The sequence below is a fragment of the Gavia stellata genome, chromosome 1 (assembly GCF_030936135.1).
Source record: "Gavia stellata isolate bGavSte3 chromosome 1, bGavSte3.hap2, whole genome shotgun sequence".
Taxonomy (NCBI): Eukaryota; Metazoa; Chordata; class Aves; order Gaviiformes; family Gaviidae; genus Gavia; species Gavia stellata.
Genome location: NC_082594.1, coordinates 71,247,319 through 71,263,354, shown reverse-complemented (window position 1 = coordinate 71,263,354; position 16,036 = coordinate 71,247,319). Strand labels below are relative to the sequence as shown.

Sequence of the window (16,036 nt, the reverse complement as noted above, 5' to 3'; positions counted from 1 at the left end):
ATTGGAAATTTTCTTTGCTGCAACTTGTGTCTATTGCCTTATGCCCTGTAACTGTCAAGCCCCAGGAAAAGTCCTGCTCCATATTCTCTATACCATCCCATGAGATAGCTGACGGTTCTATCAGATGAAGGCACCACAGAACTGCAAAGTACTATTCTTAATTTAAAAGCAAAAAAAAAAAGGAATAATCAAGCTAAAGAAGTACAGTTTACCCTGCTGCTTCAGAAAGGAAAAAAAAAAAAGACTTTAACCACTGCCCAGACCCAAATTAATTGGTCTGGCAACAAACCAAATGCGGTGGTGCCATCAAGCTTCTGCTAATTCTGAATCAGTGATGGAACAGGGGTGGTAGAGTTGGTAACCTATGGAAAGGTGCATATACGGGGATGATCATACTTGAATATTTCACAAGAGCTAGAGACATTGTACTAGAAATTATCACTCTCCTACCACCTGCTAAAATAATGAATCAAAGATTTCAGGAATCATGAAGTGTTCTCTTCATTTTTACTAACATTTTTCTTCTGAATTTTGGTTTATCAGGGACTGTTATAATATGTGTCTACAAAATAAGAACAGATACGGAAACGGCGTGAGTGCATATATGTGCAGAAATGTGCTTGTAGTTGTTTGCACAGATGGAATTTTTGTATGGCAGTTAATTCCCCCTTTTTCTGCAGCATGCATAAATTGTATTTATGCAAATCTGCAGTCTGGTCAGGTTGCTAGTGTACAATGTAGCTCCTGCAGACTAATCACAGTCAGCATATAGTAGGATAAATTACATTGTCACTCTTTCTTTTCCAAAATTATTAAATTAATTTTATACCTGAATGACAAAAGCCTGAAGATTTGAAGACACACAGTTCAGGAGAACCCGAATATCTGTGGAAGGTGCCAGCAAAGACATTAAGTCATTCAAACCTATGAAATACAAAAGGGAGATCATTCCTTGAAGTGATTGGCTTGCTTTTTGGTTTGTTTCTTCACTTTTTAGCTTTTTTTTCTTTTATCTTTATCTTAAAATATATTAAGACATCTGTTTATAGCATTATGATTACTATAGTCATACTACTCCTTTAGTGAGGAATAGTACCCTACTTTGAAATCAGTCAGAATGCATATTTGTGTCCATTTCTACTGTATCTACACTGACCTAGTCCTCATGGCAAGAATAAACACTTCAAATGCAAAAGCTGGAATTTGGTTATATGCAATACCAACTTACTTATCTTGAGATTTTATGTGGTTGAGAAAAAAAAAGTCTTGTTCTATCTGTTGAGGGGGAGGAAACAGTTTTAAAACAATAACAGAAAATACAGAATATTCTGTAGACCATCAGAAGTATAAATTATATTGCCAAATACCAATGCAGCTGTTCCCCCAAAAGCTTGGAACCTACCACCCAGTGCCAGATGGTACAACACTATTGCACCTCTCTGAATTTACACCCTTCTAACTGAGACATCTTCCTTCAAGAAGGCATATGGATAGGGTCTGTGAAACCTTGCTTATTATAAATAACAATTTGGAAAACCAACGAAAACAGAGAATGCAATAAATCCCCCTTGGAAAGAATATGACCATTATTAATATAACGAGCAAATGTAATAAAAGCATTCTGCACAGTATTTTTGATTTTAAGCCATATATAAATATTATTTAAATGGTTCTCCTGATGGTTCCATGCAGAAGGCAAATTATTATTCCCACTGAAAGCAGTCACGGAAAGGCTGTGACGCATCCCTTGTCAGCAAGCGAGTCGGTGGCAGGCCAGGAACAAAGAGCTGAGGTTTCCCCCTGTCAGTTCTGTGCACAGCTTCGTCCAACTTTCCTGTCTCTTGCTAATAATTTAAATGGCAGCCCATTAATCTAAAAATTAACTTGCCATTATTTTCCCATCCTTTTTCATTAAGCTGGCAAATGCATTATGTCATGGCTGCATACAAACTGTGTATTTTATTGTTTACAGCAGCACATCGATCCCACAGGCCGCAATACAGCGAAAGGACACGAAAGCTGAAAGGCCAATAGTCCTCGTCCAGTTCGGCATGTGGTATTTTAAAATCTGGCCACAAGAAATGATTTTGTGTACTTCAATTAGTAACAGAGGAAAATGCGAAATGCAACTCTTGGAAACTTATTTTTGTCAAAGAAAATGATAAAAAATGAATATCCCTGTTTGTCAACCACCTTCTGGAAGATACATCATTTAGTAACACAAACCCCACTCCTGCTGCCACAGAAAGCTTTAAGAGAGTGTCAGAATGGAAAGCCTTTCATTCTTAACCTTTAAGTTAAAAGGATAATATTACATGCTGCATTCTCATTTTTATTGGCTCTTTTCCAGTACTTGGGGTTACAGCAAGACTGTAATTCCCATTAGGGCAGATGCCATGAATAAACAAGAGGAAATGCTGGAGCTTGAACAATGGCAAGCGAGGGCTTCAGCGGATAGACAAAATATAGCAAAATTACATTTCAGTTCTATGTCGTTCTGGAGCTCCTCCGGATTCCTAAACTTCTTTTGAAAGAGGTTTCCAGGCACATCCAGAAATCCCTGATTGATGACAGCATGCAAGTCTGATCGCAGAACAGTGACTTTGCTGTTGCTGTTCAAGACTGTTCTCATTGTCTACAGAGAATAAGAAAACAGTTAATGCCTTTCATTTTCTCAAACCCTTACCTCAGTCAAAAAGCTTCCCTTATTCAATACTAGACTTTATATAACCAGTCTCCAAATTGGAAAAAAAAAAAATAAATCAAAGGAGATGAATCTTAAGTTGTCTTCAAGAGTTTTTTGTTCTGGGAGATACTCTTTTCAATGACACTCTGTGTTGTTGTCTGTGATGGAGCAGACAAGGCTAACATGCTTGAAGTATCTGGGCAATTGCCTGGGCAATTGGTTTTGCCTAGAGTTATTATAGTTCATGCCACATAATGGTATTTTGTCTAAAACATGGAATGTTGTATCAGGGCTGACTTTCCCTCGATGTTACCTGTCCTTAGCACATGTTACAATTAAATTCAAAGGCAAGTTTTCTCAAGTTGCCCAAGCCTTTGGGAAGGTAAAAGTAACATTAGAAATATGGTATTAGTTAAAATAATGTTAGTTGGGATTTTATCCCATTTATCTGCTTATGAGTCATTTGTGAATGAATCTGGCTTCATATTTGTCCCCAAAAGTGTTACTCACATAGATATTGCAGACAATTTTCAGCCTAACATTTGATCCTCATATCTTCACTTTTTTTTTTAATTAATTGCTAATATCACACAGTATTGCTTCAGATTCTTGATGAAATGATGAAAAACAGTGAAGGAAATAAAATCTGAATCCATTAACATTTGTTAATCCATACATTTAGTCTCTCAATTGTATACTGAAATCAGTAAGATCCTAAAAGCTTTGTTGAATTTGGGGCTTTTTTATGAATGATCCATGTGCAGTTGGGCCTTCCACTGGAAAAATACTTTTTGTAAAATTCAGAAAAACTTCAGGATTCATAAACATTTTAACAAATGCCATTCACCAGGTGCTTACCATGACCCTACAAGCAGCAGTGAATGCAGCTGACCATTTGCTTGCCAACATAATTCCCAGTCTAGCAATTTTTTTTTTCATCATTCTGCTAGCTTTACTGAAATACCAAAAGCACTCTGATTCTCACTCGGTAATCCCCTTCAGCCAAGTGAAAGACAAAGTCTTTTTGCTTATTTTACTTGGAGTTTGCAGTGTCAGAAGAAGAGCTGCTGCTTGCAAGAAGAGCACATGACCCAAAGGCTGGGAACTACCGGGGGCAGTATCTTCAGTACACTGCTAGCACCCAGCTCCATGTCCCAGCGTTTTAGACTAGTCCCTTTAGCCATTGCACTTCACTATACTAAATATGATTCTCTAAATAACTGAGAGCCAGCCCTGACAATGCTTAAGTACAGCTTGCCAGAAGCAGGAATCAGCCCCAGGAAATGACAAGCAGCATATTCACATTCCTTTCTTGCAGGGAATTTGCACCTTTTTATACTCTAATTACTTCTGCATGTCCAGGTAGTAGCAGCTGTCAGCCTGCTTTATCTACACATGATGGGAAAGTTACTTTTTTTTCTTTTGAATGCTGACCCTGCCAAAATGGTTCCTGTTTTCTCACCAGGTGGCTAAATTATTGCAAAGTACCCTACAAGGGACGGTGTGGTTACACTGTTCAGAGGCTGCAGCTGCACAGCTCCTCCGTAGTACTTCTCATTAGGAGCGCTCTCACCTGCTTTGACCATCAGTCTGTAGCTGGAATTCCAGGTGCGTTTTAGACAGAGAAAACTGAGAAGGGTGATTAGAAATATCAAATGACTCCTATGTGAGAAGATGAGACAAACTTCAGCTTCAGATAGAAATAACTGAGGAAGGATGTGATGGAGGTTTGCAGGGAGAATTGCATGAAGAAGGGTAGAAATTTTAAAATAATAAAAGAAAGTATTTTTTCACACAACAAATAATCAAACCCTGGAACTCACTACCCCAAGATGTTGTGGATGCCAAAATCAAGCTATTAAATACCAAGATGTGGATATAACCTTCATCTCAGATTGCTGGAACCCAGGAGAGTACAATGGAGGAGGAGTGAGGTATCACTTGCACTACTCATACCCACTTCACATGAGCCTCTGATGAGGGCCTCCAGGGGAAATGGGATACGAGTCCATACAAGCCTAGGATTGGGTCTGACTGACTAAAACACTCAGCGGTCCTTTCTGAGGGACGTCTACCTCCCCATGAAGCATCTGCATGTTTCTCACAAGCTGAAAATTTTAGCCACCTGTGGTGTTCAGCTAACCATTTTCTGGTGTGCATTGGACAGGGGGATGCATTTGCAGGAGAATGTTTAGCCGGTATTTGTTTCGTACACTGTTTTGCTGGATCCCAGTATCCATGGCTTTGGCAAGATCTCTAACACAAGTTGTAATAGAGGCTACGTGACTGCTGAAAGGCTATGGGGATGCCCATTTACAAGACTTACATAATTTCACTTACTGAAACTATTGCTTTTAAACTGCGATGGGGGTAGTCATCAGGTACACTGGAATTCCTTTGCCCTTCCCTTGTATTTTAAAGAGGCTCTAGAGAAGGTGCAAACATCATTCACTTGTGAGAACAGTGCCAAGAGCTCCTTAGCATGAACAAGAACAAGGCTCAGAATGTGCTCGGCTGTAAGAGTAGATCTGACCCAGATTGTCATGTCTCTGAGGTTCACTTTGTGCCAGTTAAATGGTGTAAAGGGGGTGTAGAGGAACCAGAGGCTGCCGCTAGAGAATTCCCCCCAGCTAGGCTGAAATTCTCTTGCCCTAAATCTTGATTGTGTAAATTCAATGTTGACTCTCTGAAGCTTTTCTGCATGTTAGGAACACGCGGGGAAGAAGCGAAAAGCTGCAACCAGCCCCTTGACATCATGGCTCGAGCATAAGAAGAGTGATGTAAAATGTGAGTACGCAAATCGAATGCAAGTGACTGGAAACAGCTGGCACTTGCAGTCTTGCTGGATCATGTCCTTCGATGCATAAGAAGCACTGTTTAGAAGCACATGAAGCTGAGCTTTTCAAGTATTTAGTATTTTCAAGGGCTGCTGCAGTAAATGGGAACTGCAAGTGCTCAGCACCTCACAGAAGGCAACCTTTTGCTTGTGTTAGCGCACCTATGCATGTTTGTGCAGTTATTATGATTTTTTAAAACTTTTTTGAAGTGAGGTGTGTCTTTGTGTGTTGCTGGTTATGAGTTTTCCCATAAAGAGAAGCTACGTTTACTAAGGAAGAATGTGACACTGCCATGCAGTTCATGAAGCCGCAGTTCCCTTCCTTCCTCCCCTTTATTGTGGGGATATAGTGTAGTGATTTAAGCCAGGCGTCAGGTTGGGAGAATCTTGTACTTGCTGTTTGAAGAAGAGGAGGTAATATACCACCTGTTCTCTTTTGCTTTCTTCCCCATTCGTGAGCTACCTGTTCTGTCGTGGCCCGGACCACCTCAAAAGCCAAGGTTTTGGAAGTATCCAAGGTCGACAATGGGAAGAAGGCTGCAGGGAGGGTACAGCCCCTCATAATAATGCAGCACTGAATAAGTACAGGCTAATGAAACAATTTCGTTTGCAGTGTTCAAAGGGTTAAAAATGCAGCTCCTGGATGCATCTCCTTTGTCACTGTAGCTGAGAGGAATGGTACTGTAGAGCAAAAAGCAGGCAGAGATATTAATTGTTAGAGAGATTTTTGTCTCTTTCTTCCCAAGGAGAAAAGCCAGTCTGAGTGATGACCCTGAGGAGGAAAGTTCAGAAGATGCTTCCCTGCAGCACTCCTTCCAACACTGTCCGGTCAGAAGATGGAGAAGATTTTGCCAGCTGATCCCTGGGATCCATGAAAAGGGTGAGGGTCTCGTGCCCTTGTAGACCTCACACCCTGCTCCCTGACCACGCAGCCTCTCTGCAGCCGGCATATTTGTGATTTCCCTTGTGCAGGCTGCTGTAGCACTCGTCAGAGAGGGTGGTCAGGATGCTACATAAAACCGATTTTAGAATAACTCCAGCACGTGCTATCTGACTGGCTTTCGCGTGGCTGGGCGAAGATACAGGAAACTGTCAGCTGACCTTTCCAGCTACTGTGTTCTCCTTTCCATGGGGGACGATTGACCATATCTCAGAGGCTTTCACAGAATCCAGAGGGAGGAAAAGGCCCCCTCAGCATACTTACGGTGTGGGAAGAGATGGGTGGGAGGGTGAGCATGATTTGGACCATGGTCAGTATACAGCTAAGAACACCTGTGCTGCTGCTGTTGTCCTACAATGGAGCATCTCATAAATAGCCCAAACTGCTTGAGTGAATGAGATGCCCAGCTTTTTTGTGTCACGGACTCTGGAACTTACCTTGGCCATGTTAGAAAGGTCTGTCTTTCTCCTGAGTCTGTTCATAAACACTGTAACTTCTGTTCAAGAAGAAGAGGCACATGTTTCATATCATTAATATTTTACAGCCTAAAAGCCGTTAATGAAGACAGATCTTTTAAGTTAGAAAGACGATCCCTAGGGGAGCCGCAGGCTAACGGAGGGCACAGCAGGGGCACTGAGCCGGCATTATGGGCTGGGCTGGGGGCCCTCGCAGTTTGAAGCTTGCAAGCAGAAGCTGCCCAGGTCACCACTCTTCCTTCACTGCAAATCTGTTACCCCATGACACACAGGAAAGACACTTCCAGTATTTTTTTGGCATTAAGTACTTCTTAATCAAGACTAATACTCTTTTACAAGTATGGTTTAAGGTGAATGAAAGCAACATTAATTCTAAACCTCCTATATTTTCTTCAGAGGATTCACGTTTCCACCTTATGCATCTATAATTCTGCAGCACTGTTAATAGGAGTTGGTTACTTTGGTTCTATTTTCTCCTGTTTATAATGTGTTGTAATTATGACAATAATATCCTTTTTAAGAATAAAATATAAAATAACTGATTCTTAGTTACAGGCAAATCGAGTATAGAGCAACTTACAAACTTCTGTAGACAGGTAATGGTTTTCAAGTAAAAAATTCTGTTTCTCTGAAGTTTGTACAAACCAGAAAGACCAGGATGTATATACAAAGGGTCGCAGCTGATTAATTACATATACTTCCATGCACATGCATGTTAAAATCGCATTACTGTCAAGCATTCAAATGTAAGAAAATGCCAGAATTAAGACTGTCTGCAAGTCTTCTTTGAGCATATGAATCTCTCTTGTCTACACAGGAGCCCTGCTTTGCCACTGAGGAATTGGTCTTCACTCAATGAGCAACTGAGCAACATTATGTTTCAGTCAGAATCTTCATCATCATATATAAATATATGTATGTACGTACATATTTATAAACCCACACATATACACACATCTTAGTACAGTACAGATTTTTTCAAATCCTCCTCTAATGACAAAGTCATAATTTCCCTATGGGACTACGGCTTTCTTCCCTTTATATCGAACTGTGCTATAGCCGTTCATTAATTTATCTGCATAAAACCACTTGCAAGGTAAAGAGACAGAACAATACCTAAATTTCAGAGGGCAGACTGTGTATTATTCAGTCATCTACACAGCCAAAGCTATCATGGCAAGAGACAGATCTTTAAAAATATTCAACTACACTTTAATTTACCATGAATTGGCAATAATTTTGGCTTAAATTCAGTCTCACAGATTATCTATTTATTTTTAACTGTATCCCAGCTAACTCTAGTCCTCACTACTATCGAAGTTACATCAGCTAAAAAAGTTTTTAAAATAATTTCTGTAAGAGTCTTATAACACAATTTTCTCTGCAGTTTAAGCAAAGATTATTTTATGAAAATCTATTACTCAAAAATACCTTTAGATTTGGATGTTTGCAGCAGTAGTGGAAACCCTTCCAAAGCTTTAAGCAGCCAAAGTTCAATATTTTTACTGAACAGTCTGATTGAGTTCATGTGTTGTACAGGCACCTCCTCCAGGAAATCATAAAGTAGGATGTTCTCCATTTCCTAGAATACAAATTAATGGACCTGCATGTGACTGGTGTACTGCAGATATTTACAGCAGCATGAAACAAAATTGTTTTGATAGTTTAAATGTAAATGTAAACGTAAATAAGCCCATTGTTTTCTTCCAATTAAGTAATAGCTAAGCTACTTTTATTAGCAGAAGGAAAGATCCTAACAATAAATGTCATTTCCTTAATTAATGACTAGACACTACTTAATGACCTACTGTAAATAAGAAGCAAATTATTTTGATCAGAAAACTGTGTATTTCTATGTGGAATGTCACTGAGAAATGCAATAGTGTTCTCAAAGGAAAAATAACTCTGGTAATTTGGAAAACAGTTATCAGTCAAAATTGCAGTCACACAGCCTCATGCCAGAACCACAGACCACATTTATAACAGCATACTCCACTGATATTAGGGACTTTCAAAGGAATGTATAGCAGCAAAATGGAAGTTAACTCAAATTCCACCGGCTCCTTTCAAAATCCATACTGTGCTGTCTCGGAAGAAGCCAAAGAAAAGACTTGAGGTACGAATGAAAATCCCATTGTACAGCACACAAGAAACAGCTGGCCCTTCTCCTCACTTAGAACTACCAAAAAGACACAAACACATAATAACATAACTACAACAAACAAGTGTGTCTACAGTACCTTGAATAGCTGCCTGTCATAGCTTTTGAACAGCTGGCACACATCTGGCAAGGACATCAGTGCTATTCTTTCAGGCTGCAGAGACCTCCAGAATGACATGATACAGTCTTCCACCTGTCACACAAAGTCCTTTAAGAATTTTCACTGATTTTACACTTGTGAAATGTGAAGCGTAATTCAGCACAGAAGAAAAAGAATGACCATGGAGCTGGGCTCTTTGCCTGGCCCTGTCCTAGCCAGGCTCCAGCATAAGTGAAAGCATCCTGGGGCAACAAGCTGAACCTCACAAGGCAGCGTAAGAAAGAGGAGAGAAACAAAGAATTGTGCCATGAATATGCGGATATAATGAAAGATATATGTCCATGGCCTTGAGTTTTGTGCTGGGCTCAGACCTGTTGATGTGCCAGGAGTGCTCAGGATATGCCTGTAAACTCAGATTCTCGGAGCATGTTGTGTTAATTAAGAATTCCCCAACGATTTGACTGAATACTCCTTTTGTCTGTAAATGATCATCTACCTTAGATCAAACCATCACATAAATAAGATACACAGAAACAATTTTGTCCTTAAGAGTCATTTGCTGTCATCAGAATGAGTGTTATTAAAGCAAAGGCATACCTTGTCAAGCTCTTCCTTTCTCACCATATGTAAAATATCTTGACAATGGCTGTAGTACTCATTGGCAAGCAGCATCACCTGGAGAAGGTGACCAAAAAGAGGGTACCAAAAGATCACACAGGCAAAGAGCTAACTCACTTGAGGACTGAATACTTGAACTTACCATTTCGTAGGGGTATTTCTTCCCTAGCTCTTGCTCCCAAAGATAGAATCTGCTGAATTCAGGGCAAGGGTACTGAAATCTCTCTTGTTCAGTCTTCAGATAAATGACAGATGGAGAACAGTGCAAATTCTTGCTCTCAATGCATCAGAATTTATTTTGAACAATAAAAAAGAAAAGATCACAATTATCTTGTCGGTTCTGTTAAAGGTATTAAGTACTTTCGTGAAATTGTATAACATGATTTTTTAATAAGATGTATTTCTTCAGAGGAATGCTTGTCCTTTTTTTTAGAATAATCATGGCTGACTAAATATTTAAATCCTAAAGAGTACACGAATTTCTTTTCAAAACCAGTGAATATTTAATGCTATTCATATCTTCAACATGTATTTTCTATAGCACTCATGTCACAGTTGTAACCTTCTAAGTAAGGCTGCAGATAGTTGGCTCTGCTGTCGGGGTGACAGCACATTTCTCATCAGCTGTCATTACAGCTACTTCAGAGCACTCAGTACCACACCCGAGTCCTCCGTGAAAATAAGACAGACATCCAGTCTCTCCTTTTCTCCTCACTTTGGTCCCCATAAGTTTGTTGCTCATGGTCTGCTGGCTGACTTCCAACAACCCCGGTGTCGAGCCATCCCATGACAGCACGCTTATGGGAGAACCGCCACAGGTTAGCCTCGCATCTGCTCTTGTCGGTGAGCAGGGGTTGTGCTCTTTTTTCTTAATCATTTCCCAGAATTTAAATACTTATCGTGACAATAAACTCTCAGCGCATTGAAAAGACTCCGGCTCAGCAGCATGAGGGTCTGTTCCCGTGGGCCTCAGGCAAGGAAGGTTGTGCCCCACTAACTCCCCTAATATTCAAAACCTGGGCTGTCAGCCACAATTTCCACTGTCAGCACAGATAAAATTATTTGAGCCGACGTTAAGACAACAAAAATATTTAGCTACCAGGTGAAATAGGAGTGGGGGAAGTAAGCATTTAGTGGGATTACACAGACAAATACTATTTCAAAGAATATGATGGGTTAACTGTGTTTCATGAAAGCGCATTATATAGCAGTTCTAATTAAACACACAGATAGACATTTTGTTATAAGTCTAATGCATCTGGAACTCACTGTTCTTTTTTTTTGGCTATTGCTCTTGTAACCAGCTGCATCTCCAGAACTGCAGGCGTTTCCGCTGTGGTAAAATATACAACAGAAAAAAGCCCTTTAAAAAGCTCACCAATTTATTCTGTATTTAGTAAGAAAATGAGCTCGAACTGGATAGAGTGCACTAAGCTGAAGCATCGTGTTTGGGAAACAAACCCCGCTCTCCTTCCTGTCATTCGGGAGCCCCATGATTTTCTAAGGAGTCTGAAGACCAATTTCTTAATTTTAAGATAAAACTGAACCATTCATTATAAAGATGGCAAGGTATTAGCCATTTAACAGTGCAATGTCTTCCAACTTCTTGCACCAAAATTGTGGGTTTGTGTTTGTAGTTGCAGTTCATTTGGAATGATAATAATAATTATAAACAGGCAAATAATGAAAGCATGATCATCCTTGTGCTTTGATGTCACAGTAGTTACGTTTTCTGCACCCTCTATCAGTTTAGATGGCACTTTGTTGCTGACTTTCCCCCATTTACTTTGCAAGCCTGCCGTGATGTTCCGCACGGTCAGAATTCACCTGGACCTGCAAGGACCTGACCGCTGGCTTTTGGCTGAAAAGCCAGGGACGCAGGCACAATAGGCTGCTTTCCTGCTTTACCGTCTCCTCCCTCTCTCCTGCCCGTTTTGCTGAGGCTAATGCTACAGGAGGGAGAGGCAACGTTGCTAGGAAAAGGGGCGTGCTGTGAGAGTTGGATTCCTCCAGTCAAGCCCCCAACTGCTGCTGGCACCCGCTCGCTGTCTGTGAAGGCATTTCAAACCCCAGGGTCCTTTTGGCCTCGGCTGTTTTGAAGGGTGACGGGCAGGGGCTTTATAGAAAATGTGCTTCCGCTGGTGAGTGCCAACACTCAGGCTATCTAATCAGATCCTGGCTGCTGGGTTTCACTGCTGTGATGTATCATAAACCAGGGTGCCACCACATGTCCTGAAGGGACAGAGGACTACATGCAGTAGCTTATCTGCTTGGAAACTCAAGCCGCTGAAAATGCCTCCTCTCGCTTCTGTGCTGTCCATAGGACTAACCCTTCCAGCTGAAAAATTGCCTTCCCCTCTGCCACTACTCTCTGCCATGAAGGTGGTGCTCCAGCAAAACAACCAAACTGGCTGCCCACGGCAGGGCATGACATTCACGTTAGGTATGTTTGGTAACGCTGTCGACCCTGTCTCGCAGACATTTTAGAGCGGTGGCTCGACAAAGGAAATAATGTGTAAGTAGAGATGTTTCATAATGCTTCTTTCAATGGGTCCTTCCTGCAGATTTTTTAAAGCCTGTGAAACAAAATTAATGAATATTTTCCAGCTCCTGCTCTCCCCAAGAAGGCGGCCAGCTGTATCTTCTGCTGCTGCTGCTATGGCAACACATATCAGCATCGCTCTCCTCCAGTGGGCTGGCTCCCACGGCAGGCTGGCTCCCCGCTCCCCCCACGCGGGGATGGCGAGGTGCGAGAAGGGGTGCTGTGTGGGTCCTCCCGCACCCCGGCAGCCAGCCGGGAGCTCGCTGACGATTAAGTGCAAATACCAAAGGGAAGCTAATGTCTATGTGCTCCCGCTGTTAGAAAAGGGGGTTCGGACTCACCCGGTGCCCGCAGAGGTGCTCGGCTGCCAGGCAGAGTGGCTCGCTTCTCCTGGAGAGCTGTGCCTGGGTAAAGACAGGACACACAAAACAAGAGGTGGGTGGGAGAAGGGGAAAACGGGTGACAGCAAAATCACAAGGAATTTCACCATGTCTCTTGCAGAGTTTGGATGATGCTATGGGGTGGGAACTAGAGCTAAAATGGGAAATACAGTGGTAGGGGTGACAAAAAGACTAACAGGGGAGGTGAACGGGAAGGACAAAGGAGAAATGAAAGGAGGGAGGATGGTGAATGTGCATGCTATTGACTGTCAGATTACACTGAGATTACAAAAGCTAATTTGCTAGATTCATATCAGTTTTTTTTTTATTAAAAAACCATGGGTTTGCTTCACTAGAAAGTCAGAAGCCCAAACCTTCCCTACTGCTAGAATCATAAAGTAACTCTTACAAAGCCAGAATTGACTGGTGTTTTTTTAACACTGCAATACACAAGGCTCCTTGATGTGCCAGAGCAAGTGCCATTTTAGGGAGAGCTCATCCCCAAAGCTCCCATTCCTAGAAGGCACCCTATTGTAATGCAAATCAGTAAAATACCAGATTCCCTTGAATCTCCATAATATATTCGGAGACCTCATTGGGTACAGTTGTATTTACACTACTTTCATAACATCATCATCAGAGCTGCGGTACACTTACCTTAAAATATCCAAGATTTCCAAACAAACCAACTCACAGGTGCTGTATAAGAGCATCTTCATCACTCCAACTCAACCAAGTGACACATCCCATCTGAGGCCCCACTGACTATCAAAAGGCAAATGCCTTCTTTGTAGTCAAAGGCAAACGATTATAATCATACTGCCATTTCTATTACCCTAACAAGCAAAGCTCCGAACCTGCCAGATCCTTCCCAGGCCTAGTTCCTCATTACCAGCACCACGCCAAGTGCCGACTATCTCAATATGGTCAAAAAATATTCTTTTTATTAATTAGAGAGCGTGGATCACAGTTTTGAAACCATCCCTTTCTGCACCAGCCCACAGGTTGGGTGGATGCCTTGGTCTCTCAACTGGGCTCCCAGCTCCACCTTCCCCTCAGGTAGATGCACCAGAAAAAGCATTTGCATGTTGGACTCTGTCCAGGCATGGGAGGGAGCAATAGTTATTTAGGACACGTTCCCTACTCAAACAGGCATCCCCTGTCTCTGCCAGAGGGAAATGGCAACGAGCCAGAAAAGTATATCCCATTAGCTAGGTCTGGTCCACAGACCAGCAGCTGGACTGCACTGCAACGGTATATGAAAAATCTTCTTTACTATAATTTGGAAATTTCCACACCAACACACTCTCAAAAATTGAAATGTTATGGGTCATATACCCCTGCTGCAATTATAAAATTACCTCTGCAAGAACAAAATTTGTTCTCACAGGTAGAAAAGTCTTCAAGTTTTTATTACTCTTTTTCCAAATTTTAATTTTCTAATTAAAAAAAAAAATCTAGAATTTACCATTGCTGTTTTTATCAACTTCATTGGATCATGAAAAATTGATTCTGATTTCAAAAAGTACTGAACCCTACTGAGAGGACAGTAAAGATGAGGTATTTCCTTGATGTGTTCCTATTTAGTTGCAAAGAATGTACAAAACTCTGAATACAGATGGAAATAAACTCACTTATTTGGTTGAAGCTGCTGCTTATTTTGCATGTGGCCTAATTATTTTTTTCGGAGTTGTGCTACTCATGCATCTCTGGCTATATTTTGTGCTTTTTTACTATTTCTCTCTGTTCTTTCCTGCTGGCCTTTAACAGACACTAAGAAGTAATTGCAACACCCAGCAGGCCAGGTGTTGCAGTTGTGCACGTTGGCTTGGGACAGGGACACGTGGCTGTATTTAGAGTGGAAGCTGTTCTAATTTCAGCTGTCTGGCTTCACACATCAGCTTAGTGACTTCTTATAACTGTCTTCAATGACGGAAGCATCAGACAAGATGATTTTGCAGTTAAGAGACTTTTCTATTGCAACTAGAAAGATGATCTTTGTCTGAACATGATCTTTATATTTTGATTTTTTTTTCAAATCTGAAAAGTTATCCCAAGAAACTATATCAAGATGGCTGGTTATGTCAGCCTCCTTTTCCTCGGTTTGACTCAGTGAAATACAGTTTATAAGGAGCAGGTGTCTGGGCAAGGACCCCCCGCAGCTGGTGGAGAATAGGAGGGAGGCCTGCAGCCAGCACAGCGGCTCCCCTACGGCTAAGCAGGGGCTACAGCGTGTTCCCCATCCTGGCAGGGAGCATGGCTCGTTTCCATGAGGGGGCCAAGGACACAAGCTATACTGGCATACGTGGTGCTTCTGGCTCTGAGCAGTGGCTAAAGGCTTTGCTTCTGCACCTGGCTTGGACTTGGCCAACATCGCTTCTTTGGTTCCTCCTACTTTTTGTAATTTTTCGGCATGTTTCTATGCTGGGAGGAAAAGGAGCAACAATTCAAATGGTTCTGTTCTCTCTCTCACCTCTTCTACGACCACAGCTAGCAGCTCTCCTACTATGCCCAGCGAGATTGCTGTTTTCAGGTGATGCTGCAGGGAAACACCTTTCTTTCCCTGAAGAAGAAATACCAGCAGGGAGGCAGCCACAGACCTGTAATGTTCCTTGAACAGTGGCCAAGACCTTTCCTCGTTATGGACGTCAAATCTAAGGCCTATTCTGGTTATACTGGGTGCACGGGCAGTGAGGGATATCGCTTCAGTAAGGGTCTCATGGGAAATGAGCCTCGAGTTGCCTATGAATAATTTGTTTGGTCTCACAACAACCGATTGCCACTTGATCATCTGCAGAACCTGATCCTCTGCCCTGTCCCATTCTTTACCATCGTCACTCCATGGACTTCTGCAACATTACTCTGCTGTAAAACACGTGGAGAAGGGCAATAAACTTATGGGTATAATTCTTCCGTTCTCTCACAGAGCATGCACTCAGTTAAGTAACTCTCATGTAAAATACCACAGACACTGAAACTGCTTTCGTTGTCACCAGAATATCTGGATGCTTAATAGGCTGACTTGTAATCCTCTAACATTCATGCTATAGAAAAATGCTATATCTACATTTTAAAGAATGGAAACCAAAGTACAGAATTTATCTGTATACACACTGAAGTCATGTACAAGTCTGTAAGAGAGTGAGGATATGAGCCTGGTCTCCGAAGTCCAAGGCATAGGCTGCACCTACTTTTCTTCTGTGCATTTAAAAGGAGTGTAAAATTGCTAAGGGGTGGCAGCATTTCCCTTCCTTTTTTTCTGGGGAGAAACGCAGGCCTGTGGTTTGTTTATCTCAA

The 16,036-nt window shown here is 41.6% G+C and overlaps 1 protein-coding gene across 1 annotated transcript in view; it reads right to left on the bottom strand.

Moving 5' to 3' along the window:
- Nucleotides 1-16,036, bottom strand: part of RFX8 (regulatory factor X8) — a 29,497-nt gene that overhangs the window by 4,170 nt on the left and 9,291 nt on the right. Inside the window, exons 5-13 of the mRNA XM_059825978.1 lie at nucleotides 12,701-12,763; nucleotides 11,087-11,150; nucleotides 9,960-10,094; nucleotides 9,797-9,874; nucleotides 9,179-9,292; nucleotides 8,370-8,520; nucleotides 6,900-6,958; nucleotides 2,479-2,635; nucleotides 830-924 (exon numbers count right to left, since the gene is read on the bottom strand). Of these exons, the coding sequence (XP_059681961.1) occupies nucleotides 830-924; nucleotides 2,479-2,635; nucleotides 6,900-6,958; nucleotides 8,370-8,520; nucleotides 9,179-9,292; nucleotides 9,797-9,874; nucleotides 9,960-10,094; nucleotides 11,087-11,150; nucleotides 12,701-12,763 (916 nt within the window). The remainder of the gene's footprint in view (nucleotides 1-829; nucleotides 925-2,478; nucleotides 2,636-6,899; nucleotides 6,959-8,369; nucleotides 8,521-9,178; nucleotides 9,293-9,796; nucleotides 9,875-9,959; nucleotides 10,095-11,086; nucleotides 11,151-12,700; nucleotides 12,764-16,036) is intronic.